Raw genomic sequence first — 26,397 nt, 5'->3', positions numbered from 1 at the left:
CTCAATGTCAGTAAGACACCTTCCATTTGCTCTGTGCTCACTAGGTACCTGCCATGTGCTTTCCACACCTTCACTGCCAGGTGTCCTCCCAACAACCCTGTAGGACACATGCCCGTCATGATCTCTGTTTCCCAACAAAAAGAGCCAAGCTCAACTCAGGGAAGTGACTTGCCCAGATCACCCAGGTGGCATAGGCATCGTCTGGGTTTGGCTTGGGCCTGTTGCTCTCCCAAAGCTAAATTTCCTCCTCCTAATACTGCCTTTCTGATTACTAGACAAGAGAAGAAATGTGCCTCCTTTATAGAGCTCAGCAGCCAAGGGAGGTAGGTAGGGTTGTGCAAAGGTGGAAACATGGAAAGAGAGGTATTTGTCCTCTTTCTTCCTCCTTTCACCCTCCACTGGCCCTTTCCTCACAAAAAAGAAACAAAACAAGATTTTCTTTTCTTCCAAAATCTTCTGAGTCCCCTGTATATTTTATACTAACAGTACATGTCAGTTTGGACCAGCCAGATTTCAAGTGCTAAATAAGTGAATGTAACTAGTGGCAACCACATTAGCCAACAGAGCTCTAAGAAAACTCTTGGTCTCCTGTGGACAAAGTGAAAATGAAGAGTGGCTGTGTAGAAAAGCAAAAGCTAGAGACACCTCTCCATGTGTAGTTGTTGCCAACTTTAATTTCTACATGTGTTTCAATCAGGGCTAATAGCTGTGTCGGTGGCTGTGCGACTTTCTTTTGAAGACAGAGTTCACTTTTCTGGTAAATTATTGCTGCAGCCATCACTGATTCTTTTCTGGAGCTTCTCTGATCCTATACATCCTCAGGTAATTAGGAAGAGTTGCCCATATAGCCTAAATTTTCAAATACTACTTTCATGTATACCTTTAGCAGTTCTTATTGCAAAGTACTTTATAATCATGTAATGTTGTGAACATTTATAAAGTTAGGCTTTCTTCAGTGCAGAACTTGTCATCATTCAGTTTGAGCAAAACTAAAGTTTACAATTTATTTATTGAACAAATCAACATGCTATTTTTTTCAAAGGTCGTAAGAAGAATGTTTAAACTATTTTTAAAACAAACTCTTCTATGGACTTTACTTAAATACCAATTGGTCAAATGCAAATAGATTTTAGTTTCACATGAGTTTCCTCAATTCCAAGGATCACTGGATAATAAATAAAAGTGAATGTGTGGGAGAGCACTGGGGAGTGGTGTGGACTGTGGCCTTGAAGAGTGCATTACCTGTCTCTAGGCTGGCTGCCCTCTTGTTGCTAGGTGGTCCCATTGTTAAGAGAATTGAGAAATTTGGAATTTTGTATGAAATCACCCAATTGTAAATAGCTCAACTAAAACCAAACCAAAACACAGAGAAACCCCACTCAAACCAACCAAAACACATAGCAATTCAAATAAAATGAGGCTGAAGGCTGGGTTTGCTACACAGGGTTCTAGTTTTCATGGTCTGCTCAATAAGACATCTGCTTAGTGGGTGGGTGGTGTATAGTGTTAGATTAAGTTATTTCAATGTTTTAAATATAATAATATTTTGTTTCTAAAAAGTATTGCATAATCAAGACTTTCCCTAATAAACCCTGACCTCCCCTTCTTCCTTTTTCCCACTTCATTTGAATTAAGGTAGTTTTACTGTAATAGATTCTAAATACTTTAATGATTATAGACCCAGAGATCAAAATAAAAGATCTCTAACCCTTTCTTGTCAGCCACAAAAACAGTGCCACTCTCTCACTAGAGTTTTCTAACCTTTCTACCCTGTAGATCTCCTCTCCACTCCAGGAGTGCCTGGCTCAGTATTCAGCAAGCGACAAAACAGACACAGATCCTGTCCTCACAGAGCTTCCCTTCCATGGTTTTCAAGGAACACGAATTTCATAGTCTTTTTGTTTATAAACATTGTAACATGCTCCCCAAATAACTACAGTTTGTTTCTACTGAGGGGTGGGTTGGGGGATACCTGGGTCCCCTTGAGAACATACTCACTGTCCCTCTTATGGCCAATGTGCACAATAAAATTCAGCAAAAGCAGCTTTTAGTTCAGAGGCAGAACTCTGAGAATAGGCTCTCTACACACCTTGCGTATAGATAGCTACAAAATTAGACTTTTAACTGTCTTAATATTATTTTCTAGCCATGATCTTAATCTGTTTTCTCATTCTTTCATGAATTTGCTGGGTTTACTTTAGTTAATGCTGGAGAGCCCAGATGACATCTTCTGCTTCAAGTTCTGTCCGAGTGATCCTAATATCATTGCTGGAGGCTGTATCAATGGGCAGGTACTTACGGAATTTTTTCAGCTATGTGTTAATGTAGACAAGCTTTGGTAATAAGTTTTGATTTGGCAGTTCCTTGGACTTAAGGATTCAATTCAGCAGAAGGAAGGCATGCCAATTGTGTGCTAGACACCACACCAGGAAGCAGGGTATAGAGACGTGTTACACATGGTATCAACTCCTGAGGTATTCACGGGGCAACCCAGCTTCGAAACTGAAACAGAACTGGGTGAAATCTATTTGTGTTGCTGGGACTGAACCACATATTGTATAAGATTCCATGGAAGAACAAAAGCTACAAGCATTACTACCTCTTGGAAAAAAAGGCCTCTTCTGAAATTTCCTTGGGAGTAGGAGTTAGGGGGTGATCCAGAACTTAAACAGAAATTCACTAGAAAGCTTACATACATCACTGAATTTATAGATAGATAGATAGATAGACAAAGATATATATAGATTATATGTAGATAGATAAATACCATTTGCTTTTATCTTCTTTTTAAGTTATCTAATACCAAATTTAGATCCTATCCTCCAATATCCTGTTTCTCTAGTGAAGCAAAACAATCATAAAGCTGTTTTATGGTCAAAGTTTAAATTCATTGTGACTGAGTCGGTTTGACCATTAAAAGGGTATATGATTTTTGTGTGTGTGGCTTGAAAAACTTCCTTGCGGTTAAAATGTAAATGCCTGCAGCTTCCGTGTTCATTTATCCAGAACCAAAATAACCAGGAAAACAATTTTTTCTCCCTCAGTTTTGTTCATCAATAACTGAGGGTCATAATGACTCAGAGCCCATCCTCTAAGCCTTGCAAATCCTGAAATGCTTTTTTCACTCATTACAAAGATAACATGACTTTATTTTAGAATATTTTCAGAAAAGCACATGTTGAAAATAAAATCACTTACAATTCTGTACTCCTAACATTTTGTTAAAACTTTAGTGTACTGAAATACCTTTTAGTCATTGGAAACCTAATTTAGTGTTACATTTCTACCTTATCCTGATGTTTTTTAAAAAAATGGCCATCTAGATACATAAGAATTCAAAGTTGGCCATTCAATTAAATCGAAATCATCACTTCCAAGTCTTCTTTGGACAGTCGGGTGTTTGTACTCAATTCTGGAGTATGGGCTGTTTTTTCCTGGGTCCAAAGCAACGGTCCTTAAAATCATAGCACATTTCCAAGAACAGAGGAAGAACTTTTCCCAAAGCAAAGGGAATTGCATGACATTTATTTTGGATTTTTAAAAAATACTGGCATTTATTAATGTGAGCACAAAAATGAAAGTGCTAAAGATACTTTTACAGAGAAGAAAACATTATTTTTATACTAGCTTTAAAAATTGCTGACTTACTTAAGATACAAGCTAAATTTGATTATCCCCTATGGTAATTGACTTATCAGGCTACAAACCAATAGTTAAAAGAAAATTAAGACTCAATTAGATATTTTCTGAAAAGGTTATGATAACATTTATTTCTGTTTTAGATTGTCATGTGGGATATCACTGCACATGCAGATCGCATAGAAAACGTTAAGGCAGGTGGTAGTAGAAGTAAAAAAGCCACACTGAAGGTAAGCTTTTTATAACATTTCATTTGCAAGTTTTTTCCATTTAAGAGTTTATGGAAAAGTACATAATATAGTTGCCAAGGCTAATAAAAACTCAAGAGAAAAAAGGAAAAAATAAAAGAATGTTATTTCCCAAGCCTTCACCTGTGCTTGTGAACATGTTCTGAATCACTTTTATGTGGGCCCTTGATTAAAACACAATGAATCAAGTTGCACCATCTAACCAAGGATATGAAGTTCTGTCTGGTTGTTATTGTTAAATGAAATAAAGGGACCATGTGACTTGCCTAAAGTGAGGTGATTGAAAGAGCACTGGACAGAAGAGCGGATACCCAGGCTGTGGACCGTAGTCCTGTGAGTTTGGACGTGCCACCTCACCTCAGCAGGATAGCTTTTCTCATGTATAAAATGAAGGGGTTACATCATATTTGATGATAATACACCATGGTTTTGTGGGGCTATGGATTCTGTTAAGAGGGTTGAGAAGATTCCTCAGCTCCCAACTCCATACCTACCCACCATATTACACATCTACTCCAGCTTAATTCTTCAGCCTTAACATCAACAAGTGTCTTACCAAAGAATGGTGAGATGCGGCCTTCTATAGGCACAAAGAAATACTCCCTCTAGAATGAGATGTCTCATTGATTCTTTATGGAGTAGGTCAATGATACTTGCTAAGTTTAGAGATATAGTCTTAGACCAAACTATTCCCTAAATATATGATATATAGAAACACTAATTTATGATTTTCCTTGAACTAGTGTATCTCTAAATTGTTAATTTTAATTGGGATGATGAGTAAAGTATGAGTTCATTCATCAGCCCTCTGAAATTAGCACTTAACTTTCTTTTAATATTTTTCAGCCTATGTTTCTCCTTGAACCGGAGAGTAATAAAGAAGCAATGTATATCAGACACTGTGCAGTCTCTTCAATAGAAAATGGACATAAGAAAGTAATTACAGATATACACTGGCTGTCTGACACATTTGAGGTGAGACTTGATGGCCTTATACTTTTCTCCTGCTGAATTACACATTTGCAGATTTTATGCAAAGAAGATGTTTCAAGTCAACAATTCATTTACACTTAAATTGTGAAATAACCAGGAACTAAACATCAAAAAATTGGGTTACTGTTGCCAGACCAGTATCTGAGCTGGAGTAAGAATAAGGCCAATCTTTCAACTCAATTGGCTTCTAACTAAAAAATGTGGGTGGTGTCAACACTGATATAATACAATACTGGAGAAAATGAGGGCTTGATGGGTAGAAATGAACTGCAAATATTTTACACCCTTAGCATGTATGAATTTAAGATTTATGATCTCAGATATTTGGGGGAAGGGAACCCTAAAGATTTGTGACATACCATGTAATTTTGTTGGGCACAATCTGGAATTGAGTGTGCTGAGAGGCTGGTGGGTGAAAACTAGTTGTGCAGTCCATGAGCCCAGCTGACTGCCCGGCTTCTGCATTGGCATTTGTCTTTATGGTTGTATACTTACTTGACTATAACCTCACAAAGCATGAGGTCTATAAATTTGGAAACTGGCAAGTTCCCCAAATGTTTCCCTCAAGGGCATTAAAGATCTACTATGTACTTTGAAGAATTAACAGGTGAAATATCAAGAATATTCTGAGAAATTAGAGTTGTAAGAGGTGATTATCATTATACCAGTTGTAAGAGGCATTCAAATGGATGATGCAAAGCAATGATACTTTTAAAAGTCATAATGAACCAAAATACATAGCCCACATATAGTTTCTGTGATATATTAAAAATTTACAAGTAATAATGGGAGTTGTAATACAAGTAAAGGAACTTCATATCACTTCCATTTCAACACACACCATGCATGCAATTTCATTGAGATGATTTTAAATTTAAATGAAAATAACAGGCTGGGCGCAGTGGCTCACGCCTGTAATCCCAGCACTTTGGGAGTCGGAGGAGGGGGGATCACGAGGTCAGGTGATCGAGACCATCCTGGCTAACACGATGAAACCCCGTTTCTACTAAAAATACAAAAATAAAATTAGCCGGGCGTGGTGGCGGGCTCCTGTAGTCCCAGCTACTCGGGAGGCTGAGGCGGGAGGACAGCGTGAACCCAGGAGGTGGAGCTTGCAGTGAGCCGAGATCGCAGCACTGCACTCCAGCCTGGGTGGCGGAGCCAGACTCCAGACTCTGTCTCAAAAAAAAAAAAAAGAAAGCAAAAGAAAATAACAAATCATATAAAAATACAGTAAATCAAAATAGAATATCAGACTCTGGAATGAAGATAGTTTTCAAAGATAATTAATGTTGAAAGAAATCAGAAAGGAATGATTGACAGATTCAAAATATACAAATATAAATTTCTAAGTTAAAAAATAATGAGAGGCCGGGCATGGTGGCTCATCCACGCCTATAATCCCAACACTGGGAGGCTGAGGCAGGAGGATGACTTGGAGTTTAAGACCAGCCTGGGCAACATGGCGAAACCCCGTCTCTAAGTAAAAAAAAAAAAAACAATTAAATAATGAGAGGGATAAAGAGAGGTTAATTAATGGGTGTAAAAATATACAGTTAGATAGAAGAAATAAGACCCAGTGTTTGATAGACTAGTAGGGTGACTATAATTAACAATAATCTATTATACATTACAAAATAGCTAGAAGAGAGTAATTTGATTGTTCCTAGTATAAAGAAAAGAAATATTAATATTTAAGGTAACGGATAGGCCAAATACCCTGATTTCATCTTTAAACATTTTATGAATGTATCAGTATATCATATATACCCCCAAAATATGTCCATCTGCTATGCATCAATAAAAAATAAAAAGTAAAGAACAAATAACAAAATGGAGGAAAATATTTGTACCAAATATGGTAAATATAAAAATTTTTGATAAATAAGCAAAAGACTTATAAAATAAAACAATAAATCAACATGAAAATCATTCAGCCATTCTAATATCGAAGAAATTAATAGTAAGGCAACAATAATGTGCCATTTTGGATTTATTTAATTTTTAAATGAAAAATTTGATTAATATGTTAAAAAAGAATAAAGTGGTGAAACCAGAACACATTGCTGATTTCAACATAAAACTTTTGGAATGCAGTTAATCAAGGTGGTTCTTAAGTCATCCAGATTTTCAACCTGTTTGACCAGTAATTCCAGTTTTAGAGAATTCATACTAAGAAATGATCCAATTTGTATATCTAGATACAAAATTATATGCATACCTTGAAAAATCATGTCAAAATGTTTCCATGAAAGAAGACTGGAAGAGATTATAAGGCAGAATTATATATGATTCTAAAATATTCTGTTTTCCAAACTTCTATAATACTGTAATGTTTTTGGAGTTTTAGTCATTAAAACATAAAACCCCAGAGCAAGCACATCTCTGGGGTCTCTGACTTCATTATAGCAGGAAAGCCTCAGTAGAGAGAGAGGTAACACCATGCAGGTTCTGGAATGAGTGGAAGTTGGTAGTTCAGGCCACAGAGATGTCCATCAGGTTTGTGGTTGCCTGGCTTCTGGATGCCTGCAGTCATGACCTGGGCACCACCTATACCTTCCCCACCCCTGTTTTCACCTAACTTCATTTGCTGCTAGAAGCCCCACCTCTGTTTATTATTTTGCTCATCAGTTCTATCAGGAGGTTAGAGCACTGGGGAAAGTCATGTGTTTCCCTCTCAATTCCAGAGTGGCATCTTCACAGGTTGCCTCAAAGCCTGCTGCCTTCTTCGAGAGCTAGTGGGTTGGAATTTTGGACCTTCTAGGACCTGAGGAACCATAAACCCTCCTGTGAATCCTCTGTGTGCATGCAGTTATGCCCGTAATTACAAAAAGGTCAGGTCTTACAACAGTCATGGCACACTTTTATTTGGTGTCTCATTTAACACTTAGCCTCTTTTCCATTAATCTACCTGCTTAGCAACCTCATAAAAGCACCTATGTTCAACTGTACAATTCAGTGAAAAATTGTCAGAGCCTACATTTCTAATAATAATGGATAATGAAATGATGGTATGTCATCTGTATATTATAAAAGGATTAGAATAATTTATGAGGCTGGGCACATGGCTCATGTGTGTAATCCCAGCACTTTCAGAGGCCAAGGTGGGTGGATCATTTGAGGCCAGGAGTTCCAAACCAGCCTGGCCAACATGACGAAACCCTGTCTCTACTAAAAATACAAAAATTGGCTGGGCATGGTGGGCATATGCTGGTAATGCCAGCTACTTAGGAGGCTGACGCAGGAGAATCACTTGAATCTGGGAGGTTGAGGTTGCAGTGAGCTGAGATTGTGCCACTGCTCTCCAGCCTGGGGCACAGAGTGAGATGCTTTCTCAAAATAATACTATATAGTAATAATTATATACATAATAATAATTTATGAATATACAGGTAAATGTTCAAATTATGTGGAGTGAAAAAATCTCAGTATAAAAATTTATATGCATTCTAATTACAACTATGTAAAAACGTTTCTGTGACAAAAGACTAGAGAAGAATATATTGCAGAACAGTATTTAATTTTAAAAACTTCTATTTCCCAAACTTCTGAGATAATGGTATGTTCTTTTTTTTTTTTTGGATATGGAGTCTCGCTCTGTTGCCCAGGCTGGAGTGCAGTGGCGTGATCTCAGCTCACTGCAAGCTCTGCCTCCCCGGTTCACGCCATTCTCATGCCTCAGCCTCCCAAGTAGCTGGGACTCCAGGCACCTGCCACCACGCCCGGCTAATGTTTTGCATTTTTAGTAGAAACGGGTTTCACCATGTTAGCCAGGATGGTCTCAATCTCCTGACCTTGTGATCTGCCCCGCCTCAGCCTCCCAGAATACTGGGATTACAGGCGTGAGTTGCCGAGCCCGGCCAGTATGTTCTTTTATTAACATTTAAAACAAAGAAGAAAAGAATTTAAAAGGTAAATAGCTATGAGAAAAACAATTTTATTTCTCTTTCATGTTTGAAAAATAGATTAACAGAATGGGCTCCGTCTTTGAGAATCGAAGTGGAATATGCTGTCAACTTGTCACATGTTCAGCAGATTGGTAAGTCTTGTTTCAAACATTTCCTTTTTTGTTTTGTTTTGTTTTTTTGAGACTGAGTCTTGCTCTGTCTCCCAGGCTGGAGTGCAGTGGCCGGATTTCAGCTCACTGCAAGCTCCGCCTCTCGGGTTTACGCCATTCTCCTGCCTCAGCCTGCCGAGTAGCTGGGACTGCTGACACCCGCCACCTCGCCTGGCTAGATTTTTGTATTTTTTAGTAGAGACGGGGTTTCACCGTGTTAGCCAGGATGATCTCGATCTCCTGACCTCGTGATCCACCCGTCTCGGCCACTCAAAGTGCTGAGATTACAGGCTTGAGCCACCGCGCCCGGCCCAAACATTTCCTAATGTGTTTTCATACATGTTGTTTTTTCTTAGGTGCTCCTAAAATCAATGTCTTCTTCTCCTTAATATTTATTGTAGCAATTAAATCTAATATAACGAAATGAAAGAATGTTATGGATTGTTGCTGGCTTAAAAATTGTTTTATAGAGGTAAATATGTTATGTAAAGAAGAATTAACTAAGCTTTGTGGTTGATAACGTTGTATAGTATTATCCATAGTTCTCCTTCTTCACATTCTCATATTTGTAAATTTGTAATATATGTTATTTATATTCAATTTTATCTAGGAATTTTGAAGATTACAACATTTAATTGGGAAAGCTTCTGTTTAAAAGTAGAAGAGTTTTTACATTTTTATTGTATATTTATACAAAGTGTTCTTATAAACAATTCAGTAGCTACATTGAAGAAGATTTACTTAAATAAAATTACATCTCCCAGTTTATAGAACTAAGAATTCATAATGAAACAGGAAATATGACGAATAATATCATTATCTAGCATCCAAATACTGGACAAACTTTCCCATTCCAAACAGCTTTGACCCCAGTGGAAACGACACCATACGCCACAGAAGAAGTTGTGGAGTGACGGGAGAAGGAACAAGTGATGTTAACAGCAGCCACGGGCCAGGGATGAGAGAGACATGATTAATCCTGTGAGCACGTATTGGGGAAGATTCTGTGACAACAGGCAATGAGAACTTACTGCGGCTAACGTCAGGGAAAGAAATCAGTTTATTGGAAATAAATGTATTGGATATTTATGCCAATACTCTACTGGGTGCTTTAATAGGTTAACTATCTTTATTTTTGCAACAACCCTGAAAAATATTTACAAATAGAAAACATGAGGAGCAAAATTGTGCCATTGCACTCCAGCCTGGGCAACAAGAACAAAACTCTGTCTCAAAAAAAGAAAAAGGAAAAGATAAATATGAGGCTCTGAAGGCAAATTCATATTCCACCTATAGCTGACTAAATATACAGTGAGTTATACATAGCACTACTGAATGTCCTATATTGTAGCTAGTAAGTAATGACGTTCCTGAATCAAAGGAAGAACTGACTTGGACCTTGAAAATAGCCCCAGAGATTTGGGTAGCAGGAACAAATGGCCAGCCCCTTTTCTCTGAATGAATCAGTGCCAATCATTGTGTCCCGCTGCTCAAGATTCAGATTAACTGGAAGGGGTCTGCCTGGCTCCCACTGTATCATGAACCCATCCCTTTAGCCAGGGGAGAAATGACAGAGCACCTTGACTGACAATCCCAACCTGACTACATGTAATGGAGAACAGGGTGGTTCCCCAAAGAACCACTAGAATGCACCGTCTCTACTAAAAATACAAAAAATTAGCTGGGTGTGGTGGTACATGCCTGTATTCCCAGCTACTCGGGAGGCTGAGGCAGGAGAATCATTTGAACCCAGGAGGTGGAGGTTTCAGTGAGCCGAGATCAAGCCACTGCACTCCAGCCTGGGTGACAGAGCGAGACTCTGTCTCAAAAAAAAAAAAAAAGAAAGAAAAGAAAAGGGGGAAGTTGTCCCCGAGGCAAAGACAATACATCACCTATAGGGCCATATGAAATATCATGGAACAATTAAATTATATCATATTATGACTTCATAGGGAAACACTTGTGCTATAATGTTGAATGTAAACAACAGAATGTAAAGCTATACTATGAGAACATTTAAAAGCATATTGACATAGGTCCTGAGTTGTTTCTTTATAATGATGGCTCTTGAGTTTGGAAGGAAGGAAGAAGGCTGGTTAGTTAAATTATTACTTATATGATTATTTATGTAAATATGGGGATATTCTGGAAACATTTCCTTAAAAAATTATTAGAGTAAAAAAATAAAGTTTGTGCTTTTAGAAAAGCTTTCAGTTATCTGGAAAACTCCATTAGTCCTAACCTTTATACTTCAGCCATGCTAAGAGTCTTATAACATAGAATATAGCAAAATTAATTTCCATTAATGAAGAATGTGTAATTTATATAGAAAGTTGAACTGATGCTGTCTGTATTATCAAAGCCATTTTATGAATGATGCTAATTAACGCTGTAAGATTTAAGAAGTGCTATATCATTTTGAAAAACAATTTAAACCAACTATAAGCATGTTTAAAAACAGATCTTTTTTTAAAAATTTTTTTAATTTTTTTTTTTTTTTTTGTCAGAGTCTCGCTCTATTGCCAGGCTGGAGCGCAGTGGGGTGATCTCAGCTCACTGCAACCTCCACCTTCTGGGTTCAAGTGATTCTCCTCCCTCAACCTCCCAAGTAGCTGGGACTATAGGTGCACGTCACCATGTCCAGCTAAGTTTTGTATTTTTAGTAGAGACAGGGTTTCATCATGTTGGCCAGGATTGTTTCGATCTCTTGACCTCGTAATCCACCCGTCTCGGCCTCCCAAAGTGCTGGGATTACAGGCATGAACCACTGCCTGGCCAAAAACAGATCTTAATGTTCACTTGTGGTGTTTTCTCAAGAAATCGATTTGACAATATAAAAATGATTAATATTTTTATTAATTTTAACCATTTATCCATTATTTAAATGAATAAATTATATTGCTTAAATTATATTTAAAAATTTGTTAGTCTTCCTTGAGTTGCTATTTAATACTTTAACTTACACATCTAAGTTATTTAATAGATCTTAAATTTATTAATCAGATTATATATAACTTCAGTGATAGAAATTATAGAGCTAATATGGTATATTTTTAGCCATTTTCATTATATGGTTTCACATAAATGATACAAAGAATATAATTAATTTCACAGACTAGGATAATTAATATTAAATATACTTAATTAATACAAGTATCACTATAATGTGTTGTAGTTTCATTATCAGAAACATATTCCTCACAGGTTGGTTATGAAAATCAAATGAGATAGTGTATGTGAACATTCTTTATAAAGTTTCACACATATACAGAGTATTATTTTTAATGCACTATGTATATGTGTGGAACTTCTAAAAATTTTTAAAGATATATTATCTCATTTGACTTTTATAGTTAACCTGTGAGGAAAAAGGAATAAGGATAAATAACACTTGGCTTGTTGGGTACCTACTGTGTACAAGGCACATTATATCCAACTCCGTGTATGTTATTTTCACTACATCACTTTTAAGATTATGTGACTTTGATGAAACACCAAAAGTGAGAGCAACAAAAGAAAAAAATAGATAAATTGGACTTCATCAAAATTAAAACTTTTTGAGCTTCCAAAGTTACTACCAATAAATTGAAAAGACAACCACAGAATAGGAAAAAATATTTACAAATCATATATCTGATAAGAGACTTGTACCAGAATATATAAAAGAACTCTTACCATGCAACAATAAAAACCCAAATGACCCAATTAAAAAGTGAACAAAGGTTCTCAGTAGATATTTCCCCAAAGAAGATACACAAATGGTCAATAAGCACATAAAAACATGCTCAATATCATTAGTTATCACGGGAATGCAAATAATGAGACCTAGAATAGCCAAAACAATCTTGTCAAGGAAGAAAAAAGTTGGAGGACTCACACTTCCAAATTTCTAAACTTTCTACAAAGCTATAGTAATAGAGACAGATGTACTAGAACTAGCATAAGGATAGATACATAGATCAATGAAAAAGACCTGAGAGTCCGGAAATGAACCCATACATCTTTGGCCAACTGATTTTCAACAAGGACGCCAAGACAATTCAATACATAAAGAATAATCTTTTCAACAAATGGTGTTGGATTCCTATCTCATCCCATATACAAACATATAAAATGGAATAATGATCTAAACGTAAGAGCTAAAACTAGAAAACTCTTAGAAGAAAACATAGTCACGTATCTTCATGACTTTGAATTGAGGGATGATTTCTTAGATATTACAACAAAAGCACAAAAGGAACCCAAACTACTTTTGATGAAATACAATTTTATACCCACTACAATGACTATAATCAAAAGACAAAAAGCAACAAGTGCTGGTGAACCTGCGGAGATGTGGATAAATTGGAGTGATTACACATTGCTGATAGAATGTAAAAATGATGCAATTGCTTTGGAAAACAATCTGGCAGTTCCTCAAAAGATTAAACACAGAGTTATCATTTAACCCAGCAATTCCAGTCTTAGATACACCCAAGAGAAATGCAAACATACACAAATGTTCACTGGCAGCATTTGTAATAGACAAAAAGCTGTGGTGGGGGTGTGTGGAATTCAAATTTATTTATCAAATGTACTGATGAATGGATACATAAAATGTAGTACATCCATACAATGGAATATTCGTCAGTAAGGAGGAATGAAGTCCTGATAGCTGCCAGCCACAACACGAATGAGCCTTAAAAACATGCTCAGAGAAAAATGGCAGTCACAAAAGACCGTATATGATTCGATGTATGAAATGTCCAGCATAGTAAAATCTATAGAGCTAAGAAGCAGATCAGTGGTTGTCTAGGACTGGTGGGATGGCTTGGGAAAAACTGCTAATAGGAAGTGACTGCTAATCTGCATGAGGTTTTTTGGTGAGGCAGGAGAGCATGACGAAAATCTTCTAAAATTGTGGTGATGGCTTCCCAATTCTGTGAATATATTGAAAACTATTGAATTATACACTTTAATTGGATGAATGTTGTAGTATATGATTTATATCTAAATAAAACTTGTATTTTTAAAAGATTGCATCAATTTCAAACTCAATTCTTATGTATGTTATTATCCCAAGATGAGGGAGGCTGTTAAACAACATAACAAACAGTTTAATCCTCTAAAATAGGAAGTACAAAGCTATCTCAGTTCATAAAAATCTTAGTTTCAGATACATTAAAATATAGCCATGGTCACAATGCTAATATGTAGCAGCATTAATGGTAGTCCTGAGGCTGCACCTCTTGTTTATACTTAATAAAAATATATATATAAACTTTTTTTTAGCACAATATGTTTTTGGGATATTAGACCACAGAAACCTTTAACCCCCCAAACAACAGAGAAAAAGAAGGAAGAAAGTATTGAAATTCCTTTTGATGTGCCATCTACTTTTTTGCATCTAGATCTCTCCTGGAAACCTCTCACTAAGGTAAGTAATGTGGGGTTTAGTCCATCCTGTTTGTGTAATACGCTATTTACTTTGCATTCATAGACATACATATACACACAGTCTCTAAAAGTAGAGCAGCTCAAATTAACACAAGACTGTACAATTTGTGTTTATTCAACCAATAAATTCCTTGATTGAGAGGACTTTTAGTTTTACTTTATTTTTAATTGATACATGTTATTGTATATATTGCATAATGATTTACACAGATTTACTTCGAAAAGTTGACAATGAAGAAGTATATGGTTGCTGACGTAGCTGATGTTTGCGATATACAGAAAAAGGGAGCAGAAAAACATTTCAGTCATTCTAACTGTGCCAATAACAATGATAGGTTTCAGAGTTCCTGGGAAAACTTCAAGCTCTCATTATTTTTTAATTATTATTTTTGGATTCAGGGGGTACATATGCAGGTTTGTCCCATGGTCATATTGTATAATGCTGGGGTTTGGGCTTCTGTTTAACCCATCAGCCAAGTAATGAACATAGTACCTAATACGTAGTTTTTCAACCCTTGTCCCCCTTTTTTCCCTCCCCCCCACAAGTTATTTTGATGTCTCTTTAGATCCAAGCAGAAATCAAAATCATCATGAACTCAAGATTGATATTTCATATGTAAACAAGCCACAATTTCCAAATGGTTTGTGTAATAATTATTTAATTGCATGTCAGTTGCCTGAAAATTGGTTGGTACTCAGGTTAGCTCAGAAAAGCTAGTTTTCCTCCCCACTGTAGCCAAAATTCTGCATATTTTGCCTATCAATAGAAGGAACTGGTATTGTTCCTTCTGTATGTTTTTGGGATATTAGACCACAGAAAGCTTGATAATACCTATGACCAAACAGAACTGAAAATTAACTGAATGAGAAGTTGTTTGTATTTATCTCACATGGCAGAGCTTTAAGAAAAGCAGTTTTAATTTGAGAAAAATATAGCTATGGACAAGATGTGTGTGGAAAATATAAACGGACTTCAAACTTAATGGCTCTCTTTCTTTAGAATGTCTAGTTTTAATTTTAAACTTAATACTTTTCTTCTGATTTATAAATATCACAAAAATTATATTATTTTGTATTTGCTCCCAATGGAAGAGAGAACATAGAGGAATAAGAATATTGCTGAGATAATTGGGAAAGAATTGGAAAGAGAAGATTATAAATTTGGGGGAATGAGGGTAGGATCTACTGAGCTATATGAAATCGTTCAAACAAACAACCCCAAACTCATCTAAGAATAATTGCATAGCGTGTAGACAAACACCCTGAAGGAGAAGAGGCTGAGGGAGCTGTGAGGGAAAACTGTGAAGTGTGACAGTTGCTCTTTCCAGCCACCAGGATGCAGTGCAGGCCCAGGGCCTTTTGGAACTCCAGTGGATGTGTTCCTGAGAGGACTTGGAGGTGGCCAAGCAGATGCCAGGTCCCTGCACAACTTTCTGGAGTCTCATTTAACGGAAAGATTTAGGCAACAGGGTAACAAGTTATTATTTTATAGTAAGACTACTAAGGATGTGTTATGGAATACAAGACAAGACATTTTTCAGAAAGAAAATGACACATGAGTATTTGGGATGTGGAAATGTGTCCTCAGACAAGCTCCTTTCTGTAGCTGGGTTTAGAAATGTGGTTTAGGTGCATTCCATGGAGAAAAGAAACTAGAAATTTGAGGGAGGAAAAGGAAGGAAGGAAAAAAAGGCGGTGGGTTTCCTTAAATATGGGAACAGAAGGGAAAGGCAAGAATAAATTACCCAAGGATAATTTCAGGATATGTGGAAATAGTCTTTGCTATATGTTCTCCCAAAAGGTAAGGCTGTCCAAGGGTGAAACAAGTTTAGACCACTGTCCAACCAAGATAAGCCTGAAAGAAGACCATCTTCTTTGCAAAACACAAGGTAACTGCCTTTGCTTATTTAAAAAAACAAAAACATTTACTAGTTTGAGTGTTAGTAGCTGATTATGACTAGCGTGAGTTACTCGCTAGGATAGTCTAATTTGTAAAAAGAACACAGAAAATCAAACCCTCCAATGTGGAACTTTATAATGGCAATAATAGCTATTGCCAACACATTAAAATTGCCTATACACACACACACACACAAAATTGCCTATACACAAAAAAGATTCAGTTCATTTCAGCTTCTCAAATATTTATTGAGCACATTTGTGTGTCTTCAGAAACTCATTACATTAAAAGAAAATGAAGCCCACTTAATGAAAATGTTATGTGCTCAAAGAATAATGCTATAAAATGGAACACATCTGAAGTCTAACAAAATAAGTTATGAAGTATCAAGAAACAAATTACCATTCTCAATTAGAATATAATTTTTAAAAATAATATTTATACGGCACCAAGGTAAAACTGAATAACAAAAGAAAACTGACTTTTAAGTCTATCTCAACTCAACCCACACATCTTTGTTGAAGTAATTGAAGGGCGCACATATAAGCTGTCAAAACTATTAAGATAAAGGTATGCGTGAATATCACACCCGGAGAGCAATGCATAATGAAAATGTTCGAGAATAACTAGCAATTGAAATATTTCCCAAACATTTGCCTTATCAAACGGATTTCCATTTGTAAATTTTTCAATGTTCAGTTAAATGATAGGATATCTAAGAAAAACTTGTTACACATACCTAATGCCCAGCTTGAGCAAAATTTCACTTTGAAGTCATGTGTTTTATTGATATAACCCAAAACCTCATGGTGAAAAAAGTTGAATCACTAAACTTTTATAGACATTTTCAAAGCATTATTAAAACATTGAATGCTGTTTCTCTATTAGGGCCCGCTTCATTCTTGAGGGAATCTAACGGGAGTTTTCTCCTTCTCCACCTCTCCTCCTCTTCCTTCTTTTCCTACTCTTTTGTATTCAATCATTGGTTTTAATGTATTGCATTCCAGCCATGGTTCAGGTACCATGCTACTATTGCACATGCTTTCATTCATTGAACAGATATTTATGAATTGCTTACTTTGTGCTAGGCCCCAGGAGTATGATGGTGAGCAAAAACAGATGCTAATGATCACAACAATCTACAAGCTGGGAATTTTCATTACCATTTTATAATTAAGAAAACCAAGGCTGAGAGAGGTTAATGTAACTTGTAAAAAGATAACTTTATTAAACTTCCTGGTATTATTTTTTAACCTAATGAAAACAGGTGGCCAAGAGGATGTGACTACCTTTATCCAGTTTATAAGGATATCATTACCTCTTTTAAAGTGTGAGGGGTTTTTATTCATTTTTAACAACCACACTGAGGTATAATTGACATACAATGAACTGCATGTTGTCAAAGTGTTCAATTTGAAATGTTTTGACATATGTACACACCCGTGAAACCATCAACATAATCAAGATAATGAACATATTCATCACTCCCGAAAGTTTATTCATAGAGGAATTCCCTTTGGGATGCTTCCCTCCAGCACCTCCCTCACTCCCAGGCCACAGCGGATCTACTTTCTGTCACTATAAGTTAGTTTCATTATCTAGAATTTTATATAAATCATACAGTATATACTCTTTTTTTTTTTATTTTAAGAGATGGGGGCTCACTTTGTCACTCAGGCTGGCGTGCAGGGGCATGATCATAGTTCACTGCAGCCTCTAACTCCTGGGCTCAAGCGATCCTCCTGTCTTAGCCTCCTGAGTAACCAGGACTACAAGCATGCACCACCATGTGCAGCAATCTGGCTTCTTTTAATTAGCATGATTATTTTAGAATTAATTCATGTTGTCTGAATGAATCCTTTTTATTACAGAGTGGCATTTCATTGTATGAATACACAACAGTTGTTTATCCATTCACATGTTGATAAACATTTGAATTTTTAGCTTAGGCCTATTACAAATAAAGCTTCTACAAACATTCACGTACAAGTCTTTGTATAGACATATGCCTTCATACTTTCCTGAGTACATCCCTAGGAATAGAATGGCTGTATTATATGGCAGGTATATGTTTTACTTTTTCAGAAACTGCCAAGGCATTTTCCAGTTTTACCAGTTTACATTCCCACCAGCAATGTATGGAGAGTTCCATTTTCTCCACATCCTTGCCAACAGTTGATATGGTTAATCCTTTTAACCATTCTAAAATATACATAGTCAGATCTCATTTACACTTACCTAATGACTTAAGTTGTCAAGCAGATTTTCACATGTTTTTTTGCCACCCGTATATCTTCCCTGGTTAAGTGTCTGTTCAAATATTTTGCCCATTTATCAGTTGGGTTGTTTGTTTAATTTTTATTTTTGAGACAGAGTCTCACTCTGCTGCCCAGGCTGGAGAGCAGTGGCACGATCTCGGCACACTGCAACCTCTGCCTCCGGGTTCAAGTGATTCTCATGCCTCAGCCAACCAAGCACTTGGGATTATAGGCATGTGCCACCATGCCTGGCTAATTTTTGTATTTTTAGTAGAGACAGGGTTTTCCTATGTTGGCCAGGCTGGTCTCAAACTCCTGTCCTCAAGCAATCTGCCCAAATCGGCCTCCCAAAGTGCTGAGATTATGAACGTGAGCCACCACATCTGGCCTGTTTGTTTTCTTATTATTGAATTCTGAGAATTCTTAATATATTTCATATACTAGTTCTTTCTCAGGACCAGTGATATGTGATTTTTAAGTATTTTCTTCAAGTCTGTGATTTGTTGTCTCATCTCTTAGCAGTCTTTTGAAAATCAGAAGTTTTTAATTTTGAGGAAGTCCAGTTTATCAATTTATTGTTTTACGGATCATGATTTTGGTGTTGAATTTAAGAAATATTTGCCTATCCCACAGCTGACAATGTTTCTTCCTAATTTTTCTAGAAGTTTTGTGGTTTTATATTTAGGTCTATGATTTCTTTTGAGTTAATTTTTGTAATTGTGTATGTTATGGATCAAAGTTCATTTTTTTGTGTATGGCATTCCCACACTATTTGTTGAATACACCATCCTCTTTCTACTGAACTGCTTTGCACCTTTGTCAAAAAACACTTGTCCATATATATGTGAGTCTATTTCTAAACTCTATTCTGTTCCATTGGCCTATCTTTAGAGCAATACCACACTATTTTGATTATGCTAGCTTTATAATTTGTCTTGAAATTAGATAGTGTTAATCTTCCAAAGTAGTTTTTGACTGTTGTAATCTTTTTGCTTTTCCATGTGAATTTTAGGAACAACTTATTATGCATAAGAAGCTAGCTATGATTTTGACTGGATTGTATTGAATCTGTAGGTCAATATTATGAGAATTAGCATCTAACAAAATGAGTCTTTTAACCCATAAACACAGTATATCTCTTCATTTATTTAGGTCATTAATTTCTTAGAGATGTTTTGTACTTTACAGTGTACAGGTCTTTCACCTCTTTTGACAGGTTTATTTCTATATTCTTCATATTTTTTGGTGCTCTTGTTAATGGTACTTAAAATTTTTTAATTTCCGATTGTTCATTGCCAGTGTATAAAAATACAATTTGTATCTTTTTTGTTTGTTTGTTTTGAGATGGAGTCTTGCTCTATCTCCCCGGCTAGAGTGCAGTAGTATGATCTCGGCTCACTGCACCTCCACCTCCTGAGTTCAGGTGATTCTCCTACCTCAGCCTCCCGAGTAGCTGGGACCATAGGCGTGCGCCACCACACCAGGCTAATTTTTGTATTTTTAGTAGAGATTGGGTTTCACCATGTTGGCCAGGCTGGTCTTGAACTCCTGACCTCAGGTGATCCACCTGCCTTGGCCTCCCAAAGTGCTGGGATTACAGGTGTGAGCCACCACGCCTGGCCTACAATTTATCTTTGAATATTAATTTTGTATTCTGAAATGTTGCTAAAATCTCTTACTAGTTATAGTGGCTTCTTTTAGACATATCAAGTTTTCTATATAAATAATAATGTCATTGCAAATAAAGACAGTTTTACTTCTTCTCCAATCTGGATGGTTATTTTTTTCTTACCTGATTGCACTGTGTAGAGCCTCCAGAATGCTAAATGAAGTGTGAGAGTGGACATCCCTGTTTTGTTCCTGATCTTAGGGGGAAGGTCACTATATGGCTATGATCTGCCTCCTGTGTGAATGGCCAGCTTTCAAGACTTTGAGATCAATTATGGTATTTCGAATTTCCTTTGGTCACACTGCCAACTATCCACTCATTCTGGCCAGACTTGGCCCTCTTAACTAGAGTATACTCATATGGTTCGTGATCACGTTTTGATTCTTGATCCTGTACTGGTTTCTCCTTTGACTGTGTATCACAAGTCTTCGCTATCCCATTTTCTCTTGAGGCCTGTTGAGACTTAATGTCAGTGTCTGGTACCCTGTCACTATCTAGTGGCCAGGGACCACGCACCCTTTATCTACCATTGTAGGTCCATGACAAGTGGCCAGGGACCACGCACCCTTTATCTACCATTGTAGGTCCATGACAACCCATGCTCGTCTAAGTGGTCACTTTAAGAAATTCTGTATTTATTCTGATAAGGAAACCCTTGCTTTAAATGCTTTTGGAATTCCTCTGTTGGAATAGCCTTTAGAGCCATATATTCTTCTAAGCAATGTGGCATAGCAGCCACATTGAAGTTGATGGTCTGGGTTTAAATCCCAAAGCCACAATGTATTATTTGACCAAGTCAAATTACCTTACCTCTCTGTACCTTAGTTGTTTTTTTGCTTTTAAATCCATTTGAAAATAGAGTGAGGAAGATTAGGGGAGTAAATAATAAAGAGAACTACCTCATAGGGTGTTGTGAAGATGAAGTGAGTTATACACGAAGCTCTCAGAATAGCACATAGTCAACACACAGCAAATGTTAGCTACCATGTGTGAGACCTTGCTTAATCTCTTAATCTCTCTGAGATTAAACTACTTAATCTTTCTGAGCCTCAGTTTACTCATCCTTGGAGGAGGATCAATGCATAACCACCTTGGAAGTGCTTGTGAGGATTGAATGAAATGATTCCTATAAAGCACACACTTTAGTGCCTGGCATGTAGTGAGCATTCAATAAATGTCAGTTGCTGTTATTATTACTATCTCAAAGGATAGGAAATCCGTGACCTATGAGGATGATTTTGAATCTAAGTATCCAAAGTTATTCCCGTCAACTCTGAATAAATGTAGTTAATAACATTTTTCCCTGGCCTCACCTTCTTTGACTCTACCACAGCCATCCCCAGCCTTTTTGGCACTAGGGACCAGTTTTGTGGAAGATAATTTTTCCACTGGGTGGTAGGGGGAGGTGAGGGGGCAGGCATTAGATTCTCATAAGGAGCAAGCAACCTAGATCCCTTGCATGTGCAGTTCACAATAAGGTTCACGCTTCTGTGAGAATGTAATGCTGCTGCTGTCTGACAGGACATACTGCTCAGGCAGTAATGCTCTCTCGCCCGCCTGCTGCTCATCTCCTGCTGTGCTGACCAGTTCCTGCCAGGCCATGGACCAGTATCTGTGGCCCAGGGGCTGCAGACCCCTGCTCTACCGCATTAAATGCTATTAACTCAGCCTGTTTTCTTGGAGCTTACACTTCTCTTAGCATTTGTGATTTTCCTATCCTGCTACTTCTTCTGTTTTTCCTCCTCTATCTTCTTTCCTGGCTCCATTTCACCTTGCTGCCATCTACTCATGAATATACCTTGAAATTTAACTTCAGCTGTGTGCTTTCCTCATTGGTAACACAGTCTACTTGCATGGCTCTAACTTTTATCTCTGCTGAGAATTCTCCATCTGACGCTTACTGTCTCCTGGGTTTGAACCCAGTCTACCCTATCCAAGTCAATGTGTCCAGAACAGGATTGATAACTTGAGTCTTTCCTGATTCTCTCTTCAGGCCTCCACTTCCAGTCTCTCAAGATAATCATGTTTTCCTTTACATTTATCTCACCTTTGCCTCTTCCTTTTCATTATCAGTTGTAACCCTGTAGATCAGGGTCTTGCCTCCCCTTATGAGACCAGGAGGCTCCACACTTCTTTTTTTTTTTTTTTTTTGAGACGGAGTCTCACTCTGTCACCCAGGCTGGAGTGCAGTGGCCGGATCTCAGCTCACTGCAAGCAAGCTCTGCCTCCCGGGTTTACACCATTCTCCTGCCTCAGCCTCCCGAGTAGCTGGGACTACAGGCGCCCACCACCTCGCCCGGCTAGTTTTTTTTTTTTGTATTTTTTTTAGTAGAGACGGGGTTTCACAGTGTTAGCCAGGATGGTCTCGATCTCCTGACCTCGTGATCCGCCCGTCTCGGCCTCCCAAAGTGCTGGGATTACAGGCTTGAGCCACTGCGCCCGGCCAAGGCTCCACACTTCTAATCTTATACCCCCTCATTTAACATTTTTAAGTACGGATTCTCAATGTATGTGTATGTATTTATAAATTATATACATATTCTACTTCTCTAATATATTTGTGTACATGATTTAAAAAGAGAGGAACAGCTATCAAATGAGAGTGAAGAATTTGAAATAAATATTTTAATGATTTTAATTGTATATATTAAATGGGTACAAAATGCCTTTTTGCTCTTCCTACATGTATTATAAATAATATCTTTTAATGAGAATACTGTGATTGAATATGCCCAGTCATGTTTGAAATGTTGGTTTACACTTTGTAGTACAGCTATTCAAAGATCTAGTTTGATGTTTGGCTCATTTTGATACTCGTTTTTGATGTCTGTTTTAGTGGGAAAAGATAACTCTCAAAACCTGTAGATCCCAAACAAAGAAAGTGTTGGCTGACTATACCAACTAAATCATGCTAATCATTTTTAAGTTTTGTCCAGAATTATGCTAAAGTTTTTTTAATGTAATATGTCTTTTTAGTACAGCTGAAGTTTTTGTTCTCCTATTTTAGTTTTCACTTGCCTGTTTGTTGGTTGGTTTCATGGTTTTTTGTTTCCTCTTGGGTGATATACCTCAGAAGACATATTGAAAAAGTGTGATGAGAGGAGGCTTTTATGAGCATATATTTCTCTACCATCTTTCCCAGGAATTGAATATCATATTTTTGAAAAACTAGTAAGTTACCTAGAAAAATGTTTAGGACATAGCTTTAAGAGAATAGAAAAGCAGTATGTAAAACTGAAATAGTATATGATCCAGTTTTCTTTTTTTAAAGTGGATTCACAAGAAAAGTCACAATACTTTAATATTATCTCTGGGAGACATAATAATGAATGATTTTGTTCCTTTACTCACACCTTTCTCTATTCTCCAAAGCTTAAATAAATAACATTTATTAATTTTAGATTACAAAAAGACTTTTAAAACAGAGTAGTATCAAATACTTCTAAAAAGAAACAGGTTGCTGATGATGTTTGTGTTTCAGCCCCCGAATTAGCGATGCTCTTACACTATGTGCGTGTATAGCTAGAGCTATAATACAGTACAGTCCTTGATGTTTGGTTTGGAACAAAAAAGGGTTCTTTTGCTCAATTAGAAATCTAAAATGCTTGAACTTATGCCTACTACATTGGGAAGGGAACAGGGCAAATGTAGGTGGCAAGGGGCAGAAAATGTAAACTGTCTACATTTTAAAAGATGTTTCACTGTAAGTATGTACTCCTTCTACCCACACTCCTCTGAAAGACAAAGTGTTAGCACAGAGCAAAACAGCGAAGGCAGAAGAAATGAACCCATACCATAATCTGGAAAGTAGGATGCCCAATCTTCTCAAGCCAATAGATGACTTCTGCACAAAGTTCTTCGTGGGAACAGAGGTAAATTTGGATTATCTGCTTTTAAAATTAATACTTATTTATACTGAAATATATTATAACAATATCTGTTGTACATTTTTGCTATGTAAAGACATGAAAGTTATACCATTTTCATGTTTTAGTATGCTTGTTTGCATTAAATATTTTTAACTTTGATACCTCATAAATTCATCTTTAAAATGTTCCTGAACACATGTGGAAAAATCTGTAAAATTGCATATTTTTAAACTAATAATATATTGTTCGATCTATAAATATTCATCAAATACCTTTATCATTTGGAAGAAACCATACTAAGCGTTGGAGATTTACTAAGAAACTATACTGTTTTGTTGGGCTAACACAGTCTACGGAGGTTGTGTTTATTGTCTTTTTACAAAGACAGTAAAAAACTCACTCAATTCAAAACGTTGGAGGTTGAGAAGGAATCTCAAAGATCGGGTTGAGAGTAGAATTTCAAGCAGAAACAACAGCCTGAACAATATTTTGGAGTTATGAAAGTCCAGGATTTGTCTGAAGATAGTTAAATAGTTTGGTGTGAGAGAGAAAGGTATGTCTAGAATGCTTGGTTGGAATCCAGTACTGAAGGGCCTTTCCTGCTGTGTTAGGTAATTTGAGTTTCATTTAGTAAGCAATGGGACACTACCAAATAAATATGTGCTTTATAACTTGGGTTTCACAGCAAGGTTTAAAAAAAATTTTTTAATTGTGGTAAAATATATGTAACATAAAATTAATCATCTTAACCATTTTTAAATGTACAATTCAGTGGTATTAAGAAACTCCTTTCCCAAAAGAGTTCAATAATCTGTTGGAAAAGTACATTCATATTGTACAGCCATCACCACCATCCATGTCCAGAGCTTTTCCTCATCCCAAACTGGGCCTCTGTACACACTAAACAATAACTCCCTCTTCCTTTCTTTCCCCACCCACTGGTAACCACCATCTACTTTCTGTATCTACAAATGTGACTATTCTAGATACCTCATGTAAGTGGAATTACACAATATTTGTCTTTTTGTGCACCAAAGTTTTTTAAAGCAGGGGAATGACACCATCAGAGCAGATTTAGAAAGATCAATGACTGCAAGATCTTAAAGCAGAAATTAAAGCATGACACCCCCTGCTCAAACTCTTCAGTGACATCTCAGTACAACATGAATAAAATCCAGACTTTTCACACCATGGCCTATAAGATTTGTCCCCTGCCTATCTCTCTACCTCATCTACACCAACCTCCCTCTCACTCACTCTGGCAGCTCTGCTTTTTCCTTTTTTGTTTTGTTTTTTTTTTTTTTTTTTGAGATGGCATCTCACTCTGTCAACCAGGCTGGAGTGCGGTGGCACGATCTCGGCTCATTGCAACCTCCACCTCCCAGGTTCAAGCAATTCTCCTGCCTCAGCCTCCCAAGCAGCTGGAGTTACAGGCGTGTGCCACCACGCCCAGCTAATTTTTTTTTTTTTTTTTTTTTGAGATGGCATCTCACTCTGTCAACCAGGCTGGAGTGCGGTGGCACGATCTCGGCTCATTGCAACCTCCACCTCCCAGGTTCAAGCAATTCTCCTGCCTCAGCCTCCCAAGCAGCTGGAGTTACAGGCGTGTGCCACCACGCCCAGCTAATTTTTTTTTGTATTTTTAGTAGATACAGTGTTTCACCATGTTAGCCAGGCTGGTCTTGAACTCCTGACCTCAGATGATCCGCTTGCCTTGGCCTCCCAAAGTGCTGGGATTACAGGGGCGAGCCACAGTGCCCGGCCTTTTTTTCTCATTCTCCTAATACAAACTCTTGCCTGCCTTTGGAGGCCTTGCCCTACTTGGAATTTCTTTACTCATCACTCGACAGATACTCACTATGCATTTAATATATGCCAGGCATTGTTTTTGACCCGGAGGATATAGCAGTGAACAAATTTGACCCTGGGTATATAGCAGTGAACAGACAGACAAAATTCCCTGGCCTTCTGGGGTTGGCATTCCAGTGGAAGGTTCTACCAACTTGTGATGCAGCTGATCCATCTACTTTGGATAGAGATCTTCAGGGAAGCCTCTCTGGGGTCTTGAGACTGGCTGGCATGGGGCGAGGGAAGGGAGTGGAACCCTGGAGGGAGAGAAGCCAGGCAGGCGGTGATTTCAGGTGGGCCAGCCCAGAAATGAAAAGGGCCTGAGCAGTGGGGCCAAGAATGTCAACACAGGGGTCGGGGAAGTGGAGTTGGGTAACAAAATTATAGAAGTGTCTAGAGAAGAATGTAAAGGTTTCCAGCTAGGTGACTTCAACACATATTTATTAAACTGATTCCAGCTAGTCCTTGTTGACTTGGTTC

General features: G+C 37.3%; 1 protein-coding gene across 1 annotated transcript in view; it reads left to right on the top strand.

Moving 5' to 3' along the window:
* Positions 1 to 26,397, top strand: part of WDR63 (WD repeat domain 63) — a 74,748-nt gene that overhangs the window by 33,791 nt on the left and 14,560 nt on the right. The window contains exons 10-17 of the mRNA XM_011956112.1: positions 698 to 822; positions 2,202 to 2,291; positions 3,783 to 3,869; positions 4,734 to 4,862; positions 8,846 to 8,919; positions 14,209 to 14,353; positions 16,175 to 16,262; positions 23,942 to 24,072. Of these exons, the coding sequence (XP_011811502.1) occupies positions 698 to 822; positions 2,202 to 2,291; positions 3,783 to 3,869; positions 4,734 to 4,862; positions 8,846 to 8,919; positions 14,209 to 14,353; positions 16,175 to 16,262; positions 23,942 to 24,072 (869 nt within the window). The remainder of the gene's footprint in view (positions 1 to 697; positions 823 to 2,201; positions 2,292 to 3,782; positions 3,870 to 4,733; positions 4,863 to 8,845; positions 8,920 to 14,208; positions 14,354 to 16,174; positions 16,263 to 23,941; positions 24,073 to 26,397) is intronic.

This window comes from Colobus angolensis, unplaced genomic scaffold (genome assembly GCF_000951035.1).
Source record: "Colobus angolensis palliatus isolate OR3802 unplaced genomic scaffold, Cang.pa_1.0 Scaffold41, whole genome shotgun sequence".
In the NCBI taxonomy this organism is placed as follows: Eukaryota; Metazoa; Chordata; class Mammalia; order Primates; family Cercopithecidae; genus Colobus; species Colobus angolensis.
The sequence above is the reverse complement of the archived record's forward strand: the minus strand, read 5'-3'. Positions and strand labels throughout refer to the sequence as shown.